Source organism: Canis aureus, chromosome 14 (genome assembly GCF_053574225.1).
Source record: "Canis aureus isolate CA01 chromosome 14, VMU_Caureus_v.1.0, whole genome shotgun sequence".
NCBI classification, from domain to species: domain Eukaryota; kingdom Metazoa; phylum Chordata; class Mammalia; order Carnivora; family Canidae; genus Canis; species Canis aureus.
This window is the reverse complement of record NC_135624.1, coordinates 21,995,974-22,019,425: the sequence shown is the minus strand read 5'-3', so window position 1 is coordinate 22,019,425 and position 23,452 is coordinate 21,995,974. Positions and strand designations below refer to the sequence as shown.

Here is a 23,452-nt window from a genome sequence, read left to right as displayed (position 1 = left end):
AGCCAGCGAATGGGGGAAGATAGGGAGCCTCCCAACCCAGTTGTATGGAGATCATGAAGTTGGTTGTCACAAAGAAACTTGAGTGGCCAAGGCCAGGCCCCTAACCTGGCAAAGTGAACCTCCAATTCCCTTTGCTGGGAGTATTCAGATGTCAGAGGTCAGTACTGGAACAAGAGTGCAGCAGAAAAAGAAAAGGCAGCCTAGGGTAAGACCTAGATGATCCACCAGGTAGCTTGTCCCTAACACTTTCCTTTAAAGGCAATGAAGTGCTTCTCGTTGAGATGACAGGTAGCTAGGATGATGACTTTTGCTTTCAGGAAGCTCATAAAAGAGAACATGCATTTGTGTTGCCCCCAAAAGAGGGAGTAGATTGAGTATCAAGAAAAGAACCTCTCAGATGAATAGGAGCTAAGAGAAGAGGTCCATGGTTGAGGACTGAAGCCCTTTTAATTCTCTATCAGACAATCCCCTCCCTACTCCCCATAACCATTTCTGGGTGTATGAATTTGGATATAGAAATCACATTGCACCATAATATTTGACAATAATACTGACCACTTCTTTTAATGCACATTCTCTTTCTTTTTTTGAGAGATACCTGCCATATAAAATTATATTAGTTTGAGTTTACAGCATAATGATTCAATATATGTATGTATTTTGTGAAATGATCACCACAATAAATCCAGTTCACATCCTATTAACTCACATAGTTACAACTTGTTTTTCTTATGATAAGAACTCTTAAGTTTTTCTTTGCAACTTGAAATACGCAATACAGTATTATTAACTATAGTGACCATGCTGTACAGTACATCCCGGGACTTATTTATTTTATAATGGGAAGTTTGTACTGTTTGACCACCTTTACTCATTCTTCTGGCCACAACCAATCTGTTCTCTGTAAATGCGAGTTTCGTTTTTTTCTCTTTTCATTCCACATATAAGTGAGACCACATACTTGTCTTTTTGTTTGACTTATTTCACATAGCATAACGCTCTCAAAATCCATCCATGTTGTTGCAGGTGGAAAGATCTCCTTTTTTATGGTCAGATAATAATAAAAATATTCCATTATGTATATATAACTCATCTTCTTTATCTATTCATCTATCCATGGATCCTTAGGTTGTTTCTACGTCTTGGCAATTGTGAATAATGCCATGACAAACGTGGTGGTGTGAATAGCATTTCAAGTTTGTGTTCTCCTACCTTTGGATAAATACCCAGAAGTGGAATTGCTGGATTATATGATGGTTCTGTTTTTAGGTTTTTGAGGAACGCCAACTAATTTCCACAGTGGCTGCACCAATTTATACTCCCACCAACAGTGCACAAGGCCTCCTTTTTCTCTACAGCCTTGTCAACACATTATTTTTTGTCTTTTTGACAACAGCCATTCAGAGGTGTGAGATAATATCTCATCATGGTTTTGAATCACACTGTACTGTAATATTTGACCGCCATACTGATAAAATAATTATAAATTAAAATATTAATTTAATTAATATTAAAATATTTATTTTAATACACTGTCTCTTTCTTCTGTTTAAAAATATAGAAATCATGAAGCCCACAGAATTATCCTTTAGCTTTCTCTTCTTGTGTCCTTCAGAAGTTATTTAATCATCACAAGGACACTAATCATGCTAATATCTGTAGCTTTTTTTTTTTTTTTTTTGGTCTGGCTTAGGACATTTATTCACAGTACTAAAAATATATCCGATGTAAATATAATGATTAATTTTAAGTGCCTTACTGAGAAGGCCTACTTATCTGCTTGAGAAAAAAAAAAATCACACATGAGCTCACCGCCCTCTGGGAACCCTCCCACAAGAGTGAGGGAGAAGCTTGTCAGAATATGGGTAAGACCTAGGATTTACAAACCACGATTAAGACAATTGAGGCAACCACAGTTGAGACCCAAAAAAGGCAACCTGACCTTTCCTTGATGCCTGCTTTATCAGCAAACTTTTCCCTTTGAGCCTATAGGCAAGGAGAAAGAGGAAAGGATGCAAAACCCACCTCAGTAAAGGTGGATGCGTAGCTCATTTACGTAATTAACACTTTGTTCTTTTTCTACCATTGTATGCAATCAAAAGAAGGAAAGTGGCTTTAGCATAGCTGGCCCTTTCCTAACACTGCACCCTTCTGCTTCTAACTTTAGGGACACCTGTCAGATTTCCATCGGGGCTTCAAAGAGCCTATTTCTTTTTTTTTTTTTTTTTTTTTTAATTTTTATTTATTTATGATAGTCACAGAGAGAGAGAGAGGCAGAGACATAGGCAGAGGGAGAAGCAGACTCCATGCACCAGGAGCCCGACGTGGGATTCGATCCCGGGTCTCCAGGATCGTGCCCTGGGCCAAAGGCAGGCGCTAAACCGCTGCGCCACCCAGGGATCCCCAAAGAGCCTATTTCTAAGAATACAGTTCTCCTTTCTCATTCTACCTTAAAACAGCAGTGTTCCATGAATTGAAAAACCCAGTTGCATATGGGTGCTCAATGATTTTCCAGCTAGAGTCAGTGTGGAAGCAAGTTTCTTCATTCATATGCTGCAGGTTATGATTTTATTCTTCCAGCTAAACCTCCAGAAGGTAGCAGAAAAATGTTAAAATAAGTGAAATACCCACTTTCCTAGATAACGGTCTTAGATAATAATTTTCTCTTAAAGCCCTTTGAACATCTATTTGCCCTTAGTCTCACTAGCATGTTCTCCCCACAGAGAGATGATATTTTCACCAAGGGAAGGAATCACAACCTTTCATCTTTGTATCCCCAAGTGCAGTGAGGAGGGCACAGCATGAGCCAAAGGAACAAAGCCCCTTCCCTGAAGGTGATAGACTAGACTAAGGGTGGACAGAGCACTAAATGAAGGGAGTGAGGGTGTTTTCAAAGCAATCATTATTTTCATGATGGACCATGCAATCGAATCTTGGGAGAGGTAGGTAAGGAGCAGTGAGGAGCTAGTAGGATCCGTGAGTGATGAGTTCCCACAGGCTGAAGAATTGATTGGGTCAAGGAAGAACTGTTTCTAAGCACAAGCTCATCAACAGTCTTTGTGCCTAGCCTTTTTGTTTTTTTGTTTGTTTGTTTGTTTTTGTTTTTTGTTTTTTGTTTTTGAATGTAAAGGCCACAGAGGTTGATTAGGAGGATTTGAAACTGCAAGGCACCAAGATTCAATTTCAGAGAGAGTTGGGTTTGCACAGATCTGTGCCTCTTCTTTGGGAGATATGGGAACCCAAAAGGTCTTTGCACCTGCTCAATCCCTCTTCAGAACTGAGGGGCTTCTCCCAGTTGCTAACTGCTGATACCTTCAACTGTCTTTGGAACCACCTCTGAAGAGAGCTGCCTTACCTAAGGTCATGCCCTCCTCCCAGGGGCAGCCAACACCTAACAACTGGTCAACAGGAGGGCTGAAAGGCCTGGCCACCTCAGCCACCAGTTGGGACAACTCTGAAGGGCCACCCCGACTCCAGAGCTCCCTTCAGGGGTAGTGGGGCAGCCTGATTCTCCCTCTGCCCAAACCTACGTGCTTCCCTTGCGTTCAACAGGTGTTGGCCCCCAGAGTAGCCATAACAACACTGCCACGTATTAGTTGCCCCTACCTCCCCCACCCCCATCAGAGAATCTGCTGCCCAAGGAACCCACCCAGCCTGCACCTCTGCCCAGTCATGGTCAGAAATGGGGGCTGCCGGGATCCCTGGGTGGCGCAGCGGTTTGGCGCCTGCCTTTGGCCCAGGGCGTGATCCTGGAGACCCGGGATCGAATCCCACGTCGGGCTCCCGGTGCATGGAGCCTGCTTCTCCCTCTGCCTGTGTCTCTGCCTCTCCCTCTCTCTCTCTGTGTGTGACTATCATAAATAAATAAAAATTAAAAAAAAAAAAAGAAAGAAATGGGGGCTGCCTTTTGGTCACTCACCGGACTTGGGGTTGCAGAGCACAGGGGGGCTGCTGCTGAGCGTGGGGCTGCTGCTGAAGTAGCCACTGCTGCCGCAGCTGCTCATGCTGCTCCTCCGCACCGCAGACACAATCTTGATCTCCTTGCTGGGGCTGACTGCGTGGGCCAGAAACACATACACACACACAAGGTCGTGAGGATGGTGGCTTTGGTTCCCTGGAGCATGTGGGCTTTCCGCCACAAGATAGAGGCAGGCGAGTCACACACGCCAGGAAAACGCACCCGGCCTCTGCGTCAGAGAAGCAAGAATTTGAAGGGCAACCTGCCACTCACTGATGGCACAACCTCAGGCACTTTGCTTCAGGTCTCGGAGCCTCCACTTCCCCAGCTGTGAAGTGGGAATAATGCGATCTCACAGGGCTGGTCGGGGGAGTAGTGTATATAATGTACAGGCACGTACTCAGGCACAGGCCTCTCAGCCTCCACTTCCCCAGCTGTGAAGTGGGAATAATGCGATCTCACAGGGCTGGTCGGGGGAGTAGTGTATATAATGTACAGGCACGTACTCAGGCACAGGCCTCCCAGCCTCCACTTCCCCAGCTGTGAAGTGGGAATAATGTGATCTCAGGGGGCTGGTACGAGGAGTGGGCCATATACTGTAAGGGGATGTACTCAGGCACATAAAAGGTTATTTCAAGAGCGGTTGAGACCGCGCTGAGCAGTTCCAGGAAGGATATAAATCAACTGCTGGCTCTACACTTAATGGATTAACAGTAATAATAAGTGCCTCCTGATTTTAATATGATGTCACTAGCTACCCAGAGCCACGGACGAAGGAGATTAGAACATAATAACACATATTTAGCTCTGACAGTGTATGTGAGGCAGCACTTTAGTGCTCTGACCTGGTCCTCTTTGCCTGCAGAGTCAGTGGCTCTCGACAAGGAGAGGAGAAGAAGGTGTATGGCCAAATGAAGGAAGCCGTGGAGAGTACCCGCTTAGTGCCTGGAACATGGGAAGCACAAAGTAAATGCTGGCTTTTATAGTGACCACAGCCACTCTATCCCTGTCATCATTGTCACTTTTTGGGTCTCTCGTGCCCACAAGAAACAGGCAGGCCTCAGGGCTAGAAAGAACATGAACAGTTACTCTGCATTTGCAGAAGACCACAGCTCTACGGTGACACACTACTGGTGTGTATCTGAGCACAGGCTGGGCTCCTGACCGTCTGTAAGTGCTTACTTTGCCTGAGGGGCTCTTGCTTCATTCTTTCTTCCACCCTAGATGTGTCTGATGAGGGGGATCAGGGTAGAGACAATATAACATAAGCATTGGAATTAATACAGAACTGGTGTAAGATCCAGCTCTGTCCACCACTGTCTAGGCTGACCTTGGGTCAGCCCCTCCATTGATCCATGTCTCAGTTTCTCCACCCATAAAATGAGGATAAGAAAAGTCCTTCCTCTTAGGATATAGTGAGATTTAAATAAGAAAACTCATGCAAGCAAGCTTAGCTCAGGGCCAGGGGTGCAGAAAAGTCTCAATATAGCTATGAGTGTTCTCACTGCCACCTGCTGTAAATAACCAAGACACACATTCTCGCTGTGCCCTGAGTTTCAGGTGAAACCCCAAATTTCCAGACCTGAGGCCAGCCAGTTCCTTGGGTCAATGCCAAATTTTCAGAGGAGTTGAAGATACCCCTTGGAGCACCTCTGCTTCTTATACAGAAGGGACATCAAGTTAACATTTTCCGGATGAGCGGGGCTATCTTTGTGAACATCCGTCAGCATCATTTCTGTCAGGGATCATTGTAAAAATAGGACTGTTTGACCTTCCATGTGACACCCTAGGTTTTATGAGCTCCTGTGTTTGCTTTTCACAAGTTTTCTTTGCTCTGGATCACCCCTTCATGACGGATGGGCAATCAGTTAATTGCCTTTTTCTTGTATATGCCCTCAAAAGTCTTTACTCACCATTAAAACATACAGCTTTTCAGTGCTGTGATTTAGAAAACGGGATCATTAATGATATATAAGAACTGTTTACAAATGAAAAGTAAATAAGGTAAAGTGAGAACTTAAGAAGCCTTCTATCATGCAAAGACATAATTTTATAAGACGGTCTTCATGACATCTAAATTGACTGCCCAGGAACAATTTGGTCATGCTGGGTTTTTTTTTTTTCATACTTGTGGGTTATGAATAAATAAAAATGGGCTGGAGAACAGCATTCCACAAAGGTGAGTTATTACTATACTATTTCTCAGAAGACAAATGCAAGTGGTTGGATACACAATGGAACTGACATACCGGACATAAAACTGGTAGATTTCCGATTGTCATGGCTCTGCTTCCTCAGGCAGAAGGGGCTGTCGTGAGTTTCCTGAGAGGAGGGAGATTTTTCATTGAGCAGCTCCATCAGTCTGCGCCTCCGCCGGAAGTTCATTCTGAACTGGTAGAGAAGGTTGCTGTCCACAAATGGGTGCTTGTTGGACACTGCAGTGGAGACACAACAGATGAGCATGCCTGGCATCCTGGCCACTGAGCACTGCAGCCAAAAGTCTCCATCCAATAGGGGCAAAAGTCTACAGAGTTTAATTCTACAGATGCCACATGAGCTTGTAGTCCACACACCATTCCAAATTCTTTCCACGTGCCATGTACTTTAAAAATTGGCTAACCAGTTCCCCTGGGGCTGCTTTGCCTGACCTCACCCCCAATCTAAGCCATACTTTTCCTCGTGTTGTCTGAGCCACTATTTAACCTCCATCTGATCACTTACCATACTGTACCCACATTGTCTGTTCACTTCTCTACCTTTGTCCACTCAACTCTGGCTCTCTGGGTTTCATTGTTTCATGGTTTCATGTCGTCATGTGTCCCCATGCCCAGCAAAGTGCTACTCCCATGACCATATGTCCATTCATTTTTTAACTTTTGATTTTGAAATAATTATAGACTCACAGAGAGCTGCAAAAATAATAGAGACCATATATCTGTTTGTTTGTTTTGGTGGTGGGGAGAGCTCATCTCTTTCTCCCAGCTAAGTCACTCTGCTTAAAGGCTCAGACTGCGTCTTCATCATTCTGGCATCCTGGAACCCTAGACTACCATGTGTTTGGCTCAGTGTAGGTGCCTAGTAAAAGACTGGCAGTGAATATTCAGTGATGGGTAGTCAGATGGATAAGCAGCATGTCCAGAACACTGCTAACTTTAAACTAGTTAGTGGCTAGTCTACACAACAATTCTCCCTAAACCAAGGGGTAGTTTCATAGTATGTGAAGAGTTTTCTGGGGGTATGGGAAATTGGAATATTAAGGACAATGCATCTAGTTTTTCCTAAAACTAAGTATATTTCATGTAAAGCCTTTCCTTTATTCTGAATGATATCATCACAATTTTTTGTTGTTTAGTCATTTATCCATTTATTCAACTCAACATTTGTTGAGTTAGGTTAACAACATGCTGTGTACATTTTTGTCCTGAAATTTATGAAATGATGGTAAAAAAAGAGATAAAAATTCTTTTTTAGGGATCCCTGGGTGGCGCAGCGGTTTGGCGCCTGCCTTTGGCCCAGGGCGCAATCCTGGAGACCCGGGATTGGATCCCACGTCGGGCTCCCGGTGCATGGAGCCTGCTTCTCCCTCTGCCTGTGTCTCTGCCTCTCTCTCCTCTCTCTCTCTCTCTCTCTCTCTCTCTCTGTGACTATCATAAATAAATAAAAATTAAAAAAAAATTCTTTTTTAAGAACTCATTCTTGGCAATTTTTTTTGAAATGTGAAATTTAAAACGCTGTAAATCACTAGGAAAATAATCTAACACAACCCACTGAGAATCATATTAACCCATTTATCAGTAATGGCAACTAGCACAACAGCCTCTTTAGGTATTTCACAAATAGCATCACATTCCTGCTGGCTCAACACCAGCAAATGCAATCTAGGGTTATAGCTATATTTATCATGTTCATTTGCTTTGAGTAATTCTTCTGATTATGTGAATATCCAAATCTCAGAAAGGTGGGTCCCTATTAAGAGAGTCCCATGCCAACATTTAGCTTAATGATTCATATGGAATTTTCACTGTCTCTAAATGGTGATAAACTAGTCACTTTGGCTAAATGAATGATATTGCCCACAAAGATAGATACACTTAATTCAGTGGTAGTTCTACAATGTTCCTAATAAATAATGCATTCTTGGGTTCAGGAGATGCTGAATATATCCTGGAACAAGGGGTAAGCCAATTACACTTTGATAAGACATCTACAAATAGTGGTTGTTTTGTGGAGAGTCAAATTTTTATATAAATTTACTAGATCACCACATTCAATAATGCTATAACAAAATTTTGTAGGTAGGTTATTTATTTCTGGCAAACTTTTCTGAGTTTATTGAGATTTTTTTAAATCCTCAAGTTGACCTTGGCAACAGTATCTTAAATTACAACCAGAAAATACACAGTTCTGTAATAGATTTATTAATACCTCCTGTTTTCTCTTTGGACTGTGACTTATACAAAACACTGGCTCTGGCATAAATAAATCCAGAAAAAGACTCTAGATCCAAACAAATTCCAGAATGGCCCAAAGTACATTAAAAAATATCTTTAATTGAAGTGGAAATTTGACTACCAATTTAGTCTCCTCAGGCTTTAAATACCAAGATGTAGATTTGAAGTCATATCCATGCTCCATTCTTCACCTTCCCACCTCTCCACCACCTATAGCACCGAGGGTAAATTTAGCATCTAAGATAAGATGAAAGAGTTAAATTCAAATAGTCCTTATTCATCATATTCCCTCTCCAATAGTGCAAATGACTCTAACCATGACCAAATCAGGGAAAACAAAAACTGGATGAGATAGCAGACCACACCTGTTAAGCATAATGCCAAGCAGATTGTAAGAACTCAATAATGTATACCTTATTATTTTACAACCACTGTTGTTGTTTTTACAATTACCATCATGTTCTGATGATATACTGCCATTTAGCTTATGGGACTTCAATTTTATGACACACTATATTTAGTGCTCCACTTCAATTTTCAAGGACTTATTTGGATTTTAGCACCTTGAGGAGCACCACATTCTGTGAAACGAATGTCTCCATGTGTTCATCCTCCAGCTGTGTGGCTGGCACAGATGGAATCCAATTCTCTCAGAATAGAAAAGTGACAATTGCATGTGTCACCTGCATTGTTTTCAACGAATTATTTTGCTTTTAAAAGGGTTCTCTCTCTCTCTCTCTCTCTCTCTCATTAAAAGTATAATGACACAAATACTGAATGTCATGCCTTTGCTTTGTGAGCGTAGCTTTAGGTGTAACACAGATAACTGTAGTCACAAAACCTTGAAGAGTGCAGGTAAACAGACATATTATAGTATCAATCAGTCACACATGCATCCGTTCATTCATCCAACAATGTGAGCACCTATGAAGTGTCACACACCATCCTAGTTATCTATCTTAGCATGGTGATTGGAATATGATACCTCATCTACTCTTCCTTTCAAACTCATCAAAATCAAAGTCTGCTAAAAGAGACATGGCTTCAGATAAGAACAAAAACAATTAAGTTGGGACTTCACTGAACACTCTTTTAGATTAAATGAATTTTAGAAAATAATATCTCACAGTTTTAGTGAAAGTTCTAGATTTAGATGACCTCAGGGTTGTTTTTTTTTTTTTTAGATTTTATTTATTTATGCATGAGAGACAAACAGAGAGAGGCAGAGACATAGGCAGAGGGAGAAGTAGGCTCCTCGATGGGAACCCGATGTGGGATTTGATCCCAGAACCCCGGGATCACGACCTGAAACAAAGGCAGATGCTCAACTGCTGAGCCACCCAGGTGGCCCAATGACCTCAGTTTTGATCCCAGTTCTGCCAACTTGACTAGTGGAGTGCTCTGGGAAACTTATTAAACTTTTAACTTTGCATAGCTTTGCTGTGAAGGAGAAATGGGATAATTGATGTGAGAGATTTGGAATGTCATCTGAAATCTAATGGTTGAAGTCTTCTTGTTCTTAGACTCCTAAACATTGACTTTAGCCTTCAGTCATAGAAGTTCCTGCACAGAACCTACTTCTTCTGTCTTTTCTTCCCTTCTTTCAAACAACATCTTGCCCATCTCCCACACACAGTTCTGTCACTTTTTCATGCCTGAAAAATGTGAAATCTTAACCAGAAATCCAGGTCAAGTCTTGGCAAGTATCCTAGTGGAAGACACTTAAATCTCAGGAGTCCGTGGAAGAGGGGTGAATTAAGACACAGGATGTTTTAGAAAGTAATTGGATTAAGAAATCCATTTTTATAGCCGTAAATTACATACATAGAGTCTCAAGAAATAAACGATGGCTAAATAACATATAGTTTATATGCCCAAGAGCGAAAAAGAGTTGGTTCTCTCTACACTTTAACATGACATTCTCTATATTAAAAACAAAAACCATTTGCTACATAGATGACTTACTCTTTGGTAAACACAGAAGAAATAACTTAAACTCTGGGGGGAGAAAAGTAAAGAGAGGGAAAGAAAAGTCATTCGGGGTATGGTGATTGGTGGCTCTGGATCTTGGGGTGGTTCTAATTCTTCATTCTCAGATCCCAACACTATACAGGACTTTTATTTAAAGTAAATGTTGTGGATGTGGATGTAACTGAAGGGTATTATGCTGAGTGAAGTAAGTCAATTGGAGAAGGACAGACATTATATGGTCTTTCATTTGGGGAATATAAAAAATAGTGAAAGGGAATAAAGGGGAAAGGAGAAAATATAAGTGGGAAATATTAGAAAGGGAGACAGAACATGAAAGACTCCTAACTCTGGGAAACGAAGTAAGGGTGGTGGAAGGGGAGGTGGGCAGGGGGTGGGGGTGACTGGATGACGGGCACTGAGGAGGGCACTTGATGGGATGAGCACTGGGTGTTATTCTATATGTTGGCAAATTGAACACCAATAAAAAATACATTTATAAAAAAATAAAGTAAATGTGACATAAACAAGTTGATAAATTTTGTTCTCTGCTCCTTGAGAATATGAACCCCTACACAAGAATAAATAAGAGAATATTCAAAGCTGACATTCAATATCTAGTATTCTAGTTGTGCTCTCACAACTGTGCTTTAATTGAAAAGTGATAATTATTTATCCATTCAATTTATAATTTCTGGGGCTTACGAAGACTTCCCTTTCATATGGGTGGCATTCCCAACAGGGTTGACTTGGCTCGGTATTTAATCAGACATAAAGTAGGAGGAAGATCAGACACAGCCAAAAGCTGAAGCCATACAAATACAGGAGGATGTAATTGCTGAGGAAAGTGGGGGTTCTGGAAGCATTAAGCTCACAATGTTGTTGACACTCAGAAAAGAAAAGAGATGCTGATTTGCTGTGTGCCTTTACTTTTCAGAAAGCATGAGAGAAATGCCATGTATCTACCAAAAGAAAAAAGTGACATACATATATATTCTTCTTTTTGTGAATAATGTGGCTACATTTTTCTCTTATACATTATTAGGATGACTTTAGTGAACACAGAGACCTTAAAAAGTGATTATCTATAAGAGGGGGAATTGGCTTCTATTCCACTGACATAATATAAAGATGAATATAAAAATTCATCATCCTGAAACCTAAAAATTCAGCTGAATATAAAAGACATTTTAAGCTACTTATCTAGTTGGAGGAAGGAAGGTCACATACTTTCATTCATCCTTGAAATGTTTGCTGGCAAAAGACATAACACCAGAAGCATCATGAAATAAGTGAACTGAATCCAGCTGTGTGATAAGGGAGGGCAGAGAGGGAGGTGGGGGGAAGAATGAGAATGAATGCCTGGGTGGCATTTCATCAAACCTTTCTAATTAATTAATTAATTTTTAAAAAGATTTATTTATTTATTTTGAGAAAGTGTGGGGGGTGGTGGAGATGGAGAGGGATTCTTAAGCAGATTCCTCCGTTGAATGCAAAGCCTGCAGGAGGCTTGATTCCAGGGCCCTGAGATCATGACCTGAGCGGATACCAAGAGTCAGCCACTTAACCCACTAAGCCACTTGGGTGTCTGCATCAAACCTTTTTTAAAATTAATTAATTAATTAATTAATTTATTTATTTATTATTTTTTAAAGATTTTATTTATTCATGAGAGACACAGAGAGGGGCAGAGACATAGGCAGAGGGAGATGCAGGCTCCCCGCAGGGAGTCTGATGCAGGACTTGATCCCAGGACCCTGGGACCATAACCTGAGCTGAAGGCAGATGCTCAACCACTGAGCCACCCAGGTGCCCAGCATCAAACCTTTCTAAAGGGTGGTCTTGGATCTGGGATCACATAAGTAACTTAGCAGAGTGAAAAGAGGGCCTAAACAGAGGGGGGCGGGGGAAGGATGATGGCTACTGCAAGGAAGAAGAAAGATCAAGGATGAGGTTGGGGGCACCATACTACAAATGCAACCTGGTGTCAATGCCAAAAGGTATTCCAGGTCATCTTTAAGACAGGAGACCCTCACTAGCTGCCATGATTAGCATCCTCCTCATCACCAACCTTCACAACAGCAGAGGTGAGTGTGGTTCACGACTTTCCCCAGGGCACCATGGTGAATGAAGATCATTCTGGGCTGTGAAGGCTGTCACTCTATCCTACTCCCCACTCCATTTCCTCTCGCTTGCTTTCTCATCTCCTGCTGATCCCTGTACCTCCTCGTAAAAGGACCACTTAGCCCCTGCAGACATTGCCTAAGAATACTGACAAATCTCAAGGATAAACAGGTGGCAGGCCTAGTCTTCAGACTTAGTGTTTCTAAAAGGCAAATAAATTCTGCATATGAAAATGCTGCACCTTCTCTGCCAACAAGAACAAAGCTTTCAGTTGTGTCATGCGCCCTAGGAAGGCTCTGCACCCTGGTCTCCCTGTTCCTACTAATTCACAGTCATTCAGAGTCCAAGAAACTCATGTCACTTAGTATGCTGCTGATTTTAAAATCTGTCAAGACTAAAAAATATTCATATCGTGCTTTTTAATCATGTGTTTGGTGCAAAACATGAATTGAGAACTAATTACAACAGAAGATTAAAGCTTTTTTTTAAAAAAAAAAAAAGTATATTGAGCTATACTTAAGGCCATAATTACCATCTCAAACCATTCTAAGGGATTCAGAAGTTGAAGGGGCCCTGTTTCCTACAGCAGCAAAAGTCCTTGATTTAAGAACATTAAGCAATTGTATTTAAGTGCCTATGCCACGTAAGGACAGGGCTAGCTAGCTAGGTGCCTGGGATAGAAAACTCTTCTAATGGGCAATAACAACAGTGAGTCAGAGAACTAAAATAATTACTTCCTGAGCACCGACAACATTAAGAGGATATGAAAACAGGAAATTGGTTTTAGGGTATAAAGTCCTATTAACTGATATGACTAAAACAGAACACTTCACATTCACAAAGTTAGAACCCAATTACACTAACTTAATTGAACGGAGGAGAGGGGATGGGAAAGAGACGAAGAAGGATCAAAGTAACTCTAGTAAAGATAGCAGAAAAGAAGAAAAGCAAAACAGGACACCGTGACTGTGTAGGATTCTGCAGGTACTGCGTCTTATTGTCAGAAATGTAAAGGTAATAAACAGATGGTAGGTCATATTATGTTTTCTTCTTCTCCATGCATCATTAAATAATAGCTGGGTGCATTCCAAAGATTAGAACCTTCATTGTTAGTGATAAAATGCAGAACAAAGGCCATGCTTTTTTTTTTTTTTAAGATTTTATTTATTTATTCATGAGAGACACAGAGAGAGAGGCAGAGACACAGGCAGAGGGAGATACAGGCTCCTTGTGGGGAGCCCAATGTGGAACTTGATCCCAGGACCCCGGGATCATGCCCTGGGCTGAAGGCAGATGCTCAACCGATGATAAACCCAGGCGTCCCACAAAGGCTTTGCTTTTCAGAGACTAAATCATACTATAAAGCGCAGAGATCTAAAAACAAATTTATTTTGTCCAAGAAATGGAATACTTCAAAATTCAGTGAAAAAATTCTTGTAACTGTTCTAGGTCTTTTGGAATTGTTGGCATAAATCCAAAGGCCTAATTAAAGCACCGCAGTGTTGATTTACTTAACATGTATACATTCAGCACAGAGTCTGGATAAGATACTGTGTAAGGCCAGCGTGGGTGAGACCATCAAATTTATATTGAGCTCTACCACCAAGGCATCTGATGCTGAGGATGTTGATGATAATGATAATGAAAGTAATAATCGGCTAACATTTATTGAGTGATTCTCTGTGCCAGGCCCTATGCTGAGCACATGCATGATTAAAATACTAAGTTTTAAAGTGTTTTAATCTTTAAACTTTAAGTAAAGTTTTAAAGATTAAAACTTAGTGTTTTACAGATGGGAAAACAGTATTACACAAAGTAAACTTACCTAAGGTCCCATTAACAGGAAGGTCCAAGTCAGAAACACTGAATAACTCTGGAACCCCATGCCTTAATCTCCTCCCCAGACTGTCTCCCATCCAGAGATACAATAATGCCAACACCAGAGATACAATAATGCCAACAAAGAGGTAAATAAGCTCATAAGCACCAAAAACAAAACAAAACAAAACAAAAAACAAAAACCTAGAATCTGCTCATCCTCATTTATTCCTATCTCTAGTTTACAGAAGGCAGTTTGGATGGGCACATTTTCCACAAAACTCTTCACCAGGCCAGGACACTTATTACCTTGGAATTGCTCATTGAAAGGACAGAATGATGGCACAGGAAACACTGCTCTGGTCTCAGATGACCCTGGGCTGAACACCAGCTTCACTCTTAATTTTTTTTAAATGATGAACTGCATTGTATTTGTCCAAATAATACAGATCATTTTTTCCACTATCCATTTCACTCAGCCTGAGAAAAAACTGCCAGACTCTCCAAAGATTATTCATCTTTGAGACTTATGTTTTGTCCAGTGCTGGATGCCTAGTCTCTACTAAGTTACTCAACTGCCCCGAGCTTCAATTGTATTCATCTGGAAAATGAGTTGAAGAAATAAGAGAACAACATGGTAATGGTCCAGGGTCGCTCCATTACTGTTAGCCACACATGGGTTTCCTTGAGGGCACAGGTTGTTGGCACCCAAAAGACACCTTTCCAAGGTAAGCCTCTGCAGACTTCACCGATGTAGGGAAGCATGTGGAAGCAACTCTAGGTGGTCTGGGAGAAAAGGAGGCATCCAGCCTAAACCAGATCAATTCAGCAAGGCCAACAACACAGAGAAAAACATCCAGTGTACTGCTACAGGTACCGGAATAAAATCCTACCCAAGAAACACGGGGTGTGAGAACCCATCAAAGCCTTAATCCCTGATGGCATTTTCTAACTATTTCCAGCAAGGTTACCACAGAACCTGTGGTAATTTATCAGAACCACAGAACCTGTGGCAACCTGTACAGTAATCTATCAGGTGTTCTTATGGGACTGAAGAGCATGGTACCTTTGAAGTAGGAAGAAGCAGATGTTCAAAAAAGAAAGAAATCAGTAGTGAGATTTGGTGGTTTTTGAAGAAACTGTGCTCATATATTTTCTATATCATTTATATCTGTACTCACCTTTTCTTAAACAAAAAAGAAGACTGATAGAGGAAAAAGCTTGCCTACTTTTTTAAAAAAATAAACTTTGTATTTTGAAATCATTTTAGATTTATAGAAAAGCACCAGAGATGGTATAGACAGTTCCCATTTATCCCAGCACCTCCTAGTGTTAAGATAAACATGGTGCAGTGGTCAAAACGAAGACGTTAACATTGGCACCCACAGCTATTTCAAACCTCATTTAGAGCTACAAGGAGAAAACTATTCCTTGAGCCCATGTTTCACAGGGAAGGCCCTGTATTGACTTAATGAAAAAGACATCTGTCCTTGTGGATGACAATGCTAGCTGCTTGCCCAAAACCCATACTCTCTCTTCCTCCTTATTTGCCCAGGGCAGCAGTGTGCCTCGATAAAAGCATTAGATCCACTGATCGCCTTCCACCAAGGGGTGACCATGGGACACAGTTCTGACCCATGTGATGTAGGTGTAACTCTCTGGAAGAGGCAACCTTTCCGAAATAAAAGCAAAGTCTTAGGGCACCTGGGTGGCTCAGTGGTTGAGCATCTGCCTTTGGCTCAGGCTGTGATCCTGGGGTCCTGGGATTAGGTCCCGCATTGGGTTCCCTGCATGGAGCCTGCTTCTCCCTCTGCCTGTGTCTCTGCCTCTCTCTGTGTGTCTCTCATGAGTAAATAGATTAAAAAATCTTTAAAAAATGAAAATAAAGGGATCCCTGGGTGGCGCAGCAGTTTGGCGCCTGCCTTTGGCCCAGGGCACAATCCTGGAGATCCGGGATCGAATCCCACATCGGGCTCTGGGTGCATGGAGCCTGCTTCTCCCTCTGCCTGTGTCTCTGCCTCTCTCTCTCTCTCTGTGACTATCATAAAATAAAAAAATAAAAAAATAAAAAATAAAAAAACGAAAATAAAAAGCAAAGTCTTGCTAGGTGAAACCTCTCTGCCATTCCATCTTCTTCCTGCCCACGGTGTAGATCTGAGGCCTGGCGAACTCTAGGAATGGCAGAGGACAAATGGATGGGGCCTTATATACCTCTTACTAGCCTGGGATTCCCCACCTGGAACAGTTCGCTGCCTGAGGCAGAGGGACCTCTCTTTTCAAGCCATCATTACTACATTTTCGGTTGTTTGTAGCAAAACACAATCCTGATACTGTTCCAAATGCGAGTATGGAGACATGAAATCAAAAGCTTAAGAAAACAAATGTTTTCTGTTTATTTGCAGCCCACACCTTGTAACAAACGGCTTGACTTGAAGCCAAGAGGGATTAGACGTAAAGTCACGCAGGCAGAAGAGATGCCTTCCAGCAACTTGGCTCTGATTCCTGTGTGGGAACTGGTTATGGACAGTCCTTGGGCCTCAATTTTTACATCTGTGGAAAAGAAATTACAATAACCTCATCTCTTACTGGATGCAAGTGAGATTAATAAATATATGGGGACCCACAGATCTCTGAAAGACTGGTCACAATAATGCCAATGCACCAGTAATAATACTGTCCTGCTGCCAGCAAAAATCCAAAGGATCCCACAATAAAGAGTAGAAGTTTAAGGAGGTGCTCCTGAACTTTGGGTTATATATTGGATTAGTCCCTTCTGAGAAAGAGAAATGCCAAGATCAAAACCAGCCTAAGTGATGGTAGTCAGCAATTTCTGACTTGTGGAAATATTTAAAAATCAAGGAGAATATTTAAAAAAAACCAGAGGAGACAGAAAATATGATTGTGAAATCATTGTGCTGGGGAAGAGAAAATTATTGTTGCCATTCCAGAAACTTGTGTGGCTGGCAACCAGCTTTATGGGGGTGTTGAAACCGGCACTGCAAATAGAGATAACAAGGCGCTTCTTCGACACAAACATTGAGGAATTTATCCACAGACAAAGATTTCTGAGATGAGGGACTGAAAAATGATATACACTCACCAGGATACCACCGTATCATATGCTGGATTCAAAAAGGTCTAGAGCTAGGCTTTCTAGAATGGACACCTGTGGCTGCCAAGCACTTAAAATGTGGCAGAGTCTGAACTGAGACAAGCTGTAAATGTAAAATATGCACTGGACTTTATTTCATTTATTTTTGTTATTGTTTTCTTAAAGTAGACTCCATGCTGGGCATGGAGCCTAACACGGGGCTTGAACTCATGACCCTGAGACCAAGACCTGAGCTGAGATCAAAAGTCAGATGCCTAACTGACTGAGCCATCCAGGTGTCCCTGCACTGGATTTCAAAAGATTGAATAAGAAAAAGAAAAACATAAAAATAGCTGATTGGTATTTGTCATGTTGACTATATTTTGAAACGACATTTTGGAGATAGCTAAAATATATTATTGAGATTTATTTCACCTGCTTCTACTGTTTTTACTGTGGCTCCTAGAAAATTTAAAAGTACATCTATGGATTGCATTTGTGGCTCGCATCATGTTTCTATTGGAAATGGGATCAGTCTAGAGTAGATTCTGGTATCCCATAGGAAGAGCACAGCTAACCACCAAACAAGTTCATCCCTTTAAGTGCAGCACTTTGAGAGCTTATCTGTCATAGAAAATAGCTCTTATCCCAAGCTTCTGACAGCCCAGTGAGCAAGGGTTCTTCCCCTCACCTCACACTATGTCCCCCATCCTCTTTCCTTCATTTGATGATACACGTTATGTTCTCAATAGGAATCCCTTCCTGAGATTATGCTGTAAGCAACTGTCAAAGAGGACTTTAGAGAGAGAGGATCGAGGCTGTGGGCAAAACTAACACCTACCCCTTCTCCCTGGGCACAGTGGCCTTGGTAACTTCGGATGGAAACCTGTGCAGGAGCTGAAGGAGTGGCTACAATAAAATGGAAAGAATATAGACCTCAATATGCAGGTCTTCCTTGGATAGAAGGAGGGAAGAAGGGGCATGGGCTCCTCATGGGGCCCAGTGTCAACACTAGGACAGAGAAGAAAGTGAAAGGGAATTTCTTCGAAAAAAGCTAGAGAGGGGTGCCTATGTGACTCAGTTGGTTAAGCATCTGCCTTCAGCTCAGGTCATAATCCCAGGGTCCTGGGATCGCAGTCCCCTGCGATTTCTGTTGGGCTTCCTGCTCATGGGGAGTCTACTTCTCCTTCTCCCTCTGCCTGCTGTTCCCCCTGCTTATGTTCTCTCTCTGTCAAATAAATAAATAAAATCTTTTAAAAAAAAAGAATTAAAATGTTAGAGCCTTTAAAGTACTGCCAGTTTTAAAATAACTTACACAAATAATTTTACAAAAACATTACTCTCTAAATTAGATTAAATTTGGTTATGAATATAAACACATATTTTTTCAATTGTAATCTGGATATGTGTGTGTGTGTAACTCCTTCTTAAATTTTAACTTAATTTCATTGCATAGTCACACCAATCAGGTTTGACATATGGTCGGTTTTAAGCCTAGCAATCCCTCCCCAGTACTAATATGCTGTAGCCTGTTTAGCCATTCCTGGCAGAAGAGGGAAAGAGGGAACTGGGAGAAGGAGCTGGAGGCCCAAACACAAAAAGACAATCCAGACACACTGTCTGCAAGGGAGTGCCAGAGAAGAGAAACTGAGTTACCATGAGCAGCTAAGGACCTCCAGCCAGGAGTGGCTAGTTGGGGACTTTCTAGAGGAATAACCACTAGAGTCTGCACAACAGCATCAAGGATGAAATGCTCTGAGTATAATCCTTCTAACTGCTGTAGGAGAACCTGGGTCCCAGACATGAACCCTTGCCTGAACGTTCCAGTCTCCCAGCTGCAAGGGACTAACACAAGAGCTAACTCAATATTGACACAGAGAGGCACCTGGGTGGCTCAGTTGGTTAAGCATCTGCCTTCACTCAGGTCATGATCCCAGGGTCATGGGATGGAGTCCCAGGTCCGGCTCCCTGCTCATTGGGGAGTTTGCCTCTCCCCCTCCCCCCCCCTTCATGCTCTCTCTTGTGCATGTGCACTCCCTCAAATAAACAAAACCTTAAAAAAAAAAAAAAGATGGACACAGAGTCAGTTAGAAAAATGGTCCACAAAATGGCCTGCAATGGAAAAGAGAATGGAGACATTTCATTCCTTAAAGAAGAGCCTCTGAACTTTTTGTCCCACTCCCCTCCACTCTGCCTTGAGGGCTGTGGGCAAGCTCAAGTCCATCAGTAGCCAGGACTTAACACCACAGTGCTCCTGACCAGTAGGAGTGGGGAAGGGCATATCATGATCAGTAATCTAAACTGTCCATTCCACCCTGATGTGTGTTTCTGATAAACCTGAGATCCTAGCCTACGTGTCCTACTAAAAATGACCACTGAAACTCAGATAAGTCCTTAAATGACCACATAACACCTAGCTGAGCAGTACTTAATACAAGATTGCATAGTTTCCATATACTTCAACTACACAGTGACTGTGTTCTTGTGCTCTAAGACTTCCTTATGCTGCTATAAAAATGCTGCATTTGGGTAAACTGAGGGCTATGTACAGCTGGGATACCAAGCAATGAGCTATCAGGAGTGAGGCAGGAGTTGGTAGGAGAGCAGGCTTCAAAGCCAAACAGCGTCTGTATCTACATTAGCGTCTGTAGACCTGACAAGTTAAACTAACGTCAACTAAAGTTGGAAATATTTACAGTTACGACACTGTTCACAAAAGCCCTCTGTTCCTTATGCATTGCACTCTTTTAGAAGATTACACGAGATAAGGTATCTTTCATTCCCTTCATACCTGCTAATAGTTAAGGCTTGGTGTAGCTACAGACCTGTTTTCCTTTAACCAATATCAACACTTTAATGTGTGCCAATGCACTGGCCCTTGACTTTGCCAAGCAACCTTGCTCCCTGTGTTTACATTGCAACAACATTCTGACTGTGTAAATTTTTCTTCTTGCTTTGGATCCAGCTCTGATAAAAAAAGTAAGACAGAGTCAAAGCATATCAGAAGGCACAATGGGATAATTCCCCAAAATTCTATATTGAGAATAACACAATTTTATGAGATTATGGCTGTTGATAAACATGTGATCGAAATAATCATGGGAAGTAGACTGAGAAGGCACCTGGGTGGGTTGAGTGTCTGCCTTTGGCACAGGGTGCGATCTGGGCGTCCTGGCAGGGAGCCTGCTTCTCCCTCTGCTTGTCTCTGCCTCTCTCTGTGTGTCTTTCATGAATAAATAAATAAAATCTTTAAAAAAAATAACAGCCTGTCCATCACTTTTGCCTGCCTTAGCACTCATTTCCCTGTAGTAACAGAAATTTCAACTTTTGTTTCGTTTTGTTTTGTTTTTGTGAACAATGGCCCTCCCCTACCTGGTGAATCTGTCAATCAAAGGGTGCTTCCCATCTTAGGCCCAGACGTGGCCTGTGTCCTAGATTCAGCCAATCAGACGCTCTCTAGAGCTTAGCATTGAGCCGCTGCCCTGGCTATAGGTGGCTGGAAGGTCTGGCCTGTTAGTCACAAGTTCCTGGCACCTGGATCCCCAAGAGCTCCTTTAGTTCTTCTTCAAGGCATCTGGTTTTTCAATGTTTCCTTTAACTGTCGGCTAGCTCTGCCATATGTTTAAAGCAAAAGATGACTGGAGCTGCTTATATTCCAAGAACTCTAGCTGGTATAAATACTCAGCCCTGTGCCCAACAAATGGCAAGGCCTCAAAATGTGGTCATTACTGTCATCCATTTATTGAAGACATTTTTTACTGAATATTTAATATACAAATGCTAAGCCATTGCGGATACGGAGAGAGAAAACAAATTCTCTGTCCTCAAAGCACTCACATTCTAGTTAAGGGTAAAGAAAGATGAAGATACTGACTGGGTACCATCTGTAATAGAAAAAAATCTCCCTTTGTTGATGGCAAGAAGGTGCCAAAAGCAAAAAGTAAGAGAATGTGTATAGGAGAGTCTTGATGGACAAGAAGGGAGGGTAGGTTGCCATTGACAAAGACTCTCTCCTTGTTCTGCCTTTATAGGGAGGTTCCCTCTGAACCCTCTTTTTGAGTAAGCCTTGACCTTGGCCCCCATCCTGTCTTTGGCAGGCTTAGCAAAGAATCCTTAGCAAAAGCTAAGTCAGTTTAGTGAGAGCCGCCCCCCACCTTGATATACAATCACTCTTGATATTTGACCAAGTTTCTCATTCTCCATCTTTGATGTATAAGTCCTTGGCCTACCTTTCAAAAGAATTCTCTTAAATTGGTTTAGCAAGAACCTCCCCTATGCTTGACGCCTTCTATTAATAAGTTTCCATCCCTTGACCCCCTCACCCTGTTCCATGGCTACAAATACCTATTTGTCATTGTATTCAGAATTAAGCTCCCTCTCCCTCACCTATGGCAATGCTCGTATTGGAGTAGTCTTGGGGCAAATCTTCCTTACTGTTTTAGCAACTGTCAGAATACTTTTCTTTTCTGCAGCATCACTCAGTCTTGGGCAAGTCACAATCTTGCCTTCAGCCTCAATCATTAGGGCTGGTTTTCTTCCTTTCTTTCTTCCTCCCATCTTTCTCTCTCTCTCTCTCTCTCTCTCTCTCTCTCTCATTCTTTCTTTGGCCAGGCTATTCCACGCTTCAGCTGAACTCTGTCAGTGTTCTTAATTACTGAAAAGATGGGGTTAATTTCTGTCTGGATAGGGCATCTAGCTTCCTGTGTGGCAGATTGCAAGTTCTCTCTCCATGGCTGTCAGAGTGAATGTCTCAGCTACTGTATTCCCCTGGAGAAGGGGATAAACACAACTACCCCCATGCAGCTGGGAAGATTAAGAAGATAATATATATAAAACTGCTTTGGGAATTGCAAAATGTTATATATAAATATATGCTTAAAACAAAAGAAGAAGAAAGAGGGCTTGATGAAGTGTTGAAATTGTTGAAGTGCTCTGACTAAATCTTTAAAAGAGGAAATTATATGCCTGGACAGAGCAGCAGTAGCCTGATTATCCAAGGTCAGCTGCTGCAGCTGTGAGCAATTTACCCACGTGATTATCTGGTTTCTACCTCCCTCCATGTAAGGAAAAGATAGCAGCTAAAGTGGTGGAGGGAGATACTTTATTTGAGTAAAGAAACGTTTTCATTGCATTTGTAAAGGTTACACAAAAGTCTCAAGGTGCTTGGTCATTGTTTGGGGAAAGGGAATAGTATATGTTATGAGCTAACCATTTTTATGGTTACAACATCTGCCAGGCAGTAGGACTGATGCAATGAGTTGAGGAATTTTTTTCCTAATCTTATGGAGCTTATAATTAGGGTCCAGTCATCTTTAGTGGGAAAGAGCCAGATTGCCTGGATTTGAATCTGGAATCCACCATTTATCAGCTCTTGTCTTCAGCAAGTGACTTAACCTCATCTTTAAAATGAGAATAATTATGCTCCCCAACTCACAGAGTTATGGAGAGGAATAAATGAGTCAATGAGTAGAGCAATTAGAACAGTGGCTGGCACATGGTAGGGGCTCTATAAATTTTAGCTGTTATTTACAGTTCATCAGATCGTGTACAATAGCTGGCATCTGGGGGCCATAAGAAGTAGACTGTTCAGAAAGCCTTTGCCAACAGCTATTATTGAATTCTCATAGCAGCTCTGTGCAAGAGTTACCATAGCAGCCCTGATACAGAGGGCTCACTTGTGGGCCTGGCCCGTGACTTGCATCTGGGAACTTGGCTTTTGGAAACTTCCCGAAGTTACCAACTGATAAGGCAACTTTACCCACCTGGTGCACTGCGTTCTGCTATACCAGTCTGCCTAGATTGTTTGTACAAATGCTATGATTTATGGAGAACATGTGCTTTCCTTCTGAGAGTCTGGAATGCTGGTAGTTGTGCCTGGCCAAGCAGGCAGAGTGCCCCTCCATGAGCAGCAACCCCCAAAAAACCTTCTATTTGAGTCTCAAGTGGGCTCCTCCCTGGGAAGAGACATTGCACATTTGTTACTGCATGTTCCTGCTGGAGGAAGGAGCCAGATCTACGTGACTCTGGGAGGGAAGATAGAGG

General features: G+C 41.9%; 1 protein-coding gene across 1 annotated transcript in view; it reads right to left on the bottom strand.

Moving 5' to 3' along the window:
• The window catches only part of DEPTOR (DEP domain containing MTOR interacting protein), a 135,742-nt gene that overhangs the window by 37,364 nt on the left and 74,926 nt on the right, over positions 1-23,452 (bottom strand). The window contains exons 5-6 of the mRNA XM_077847074.1: positions 6,208-6,393; positions 3,920-4,054 (exon numbers count right to left, since the gene is read on the bottom strand). Of these exons, the coding sequence (XP_077703200.1) occupies positions 3,920-4,054; positions 6,208-6,393 (321 nt within the window). The remainder of the gene's footprint in view (positions 1-3,919; positions 4,055-6,207; positions 6,394-23,452) is intronic.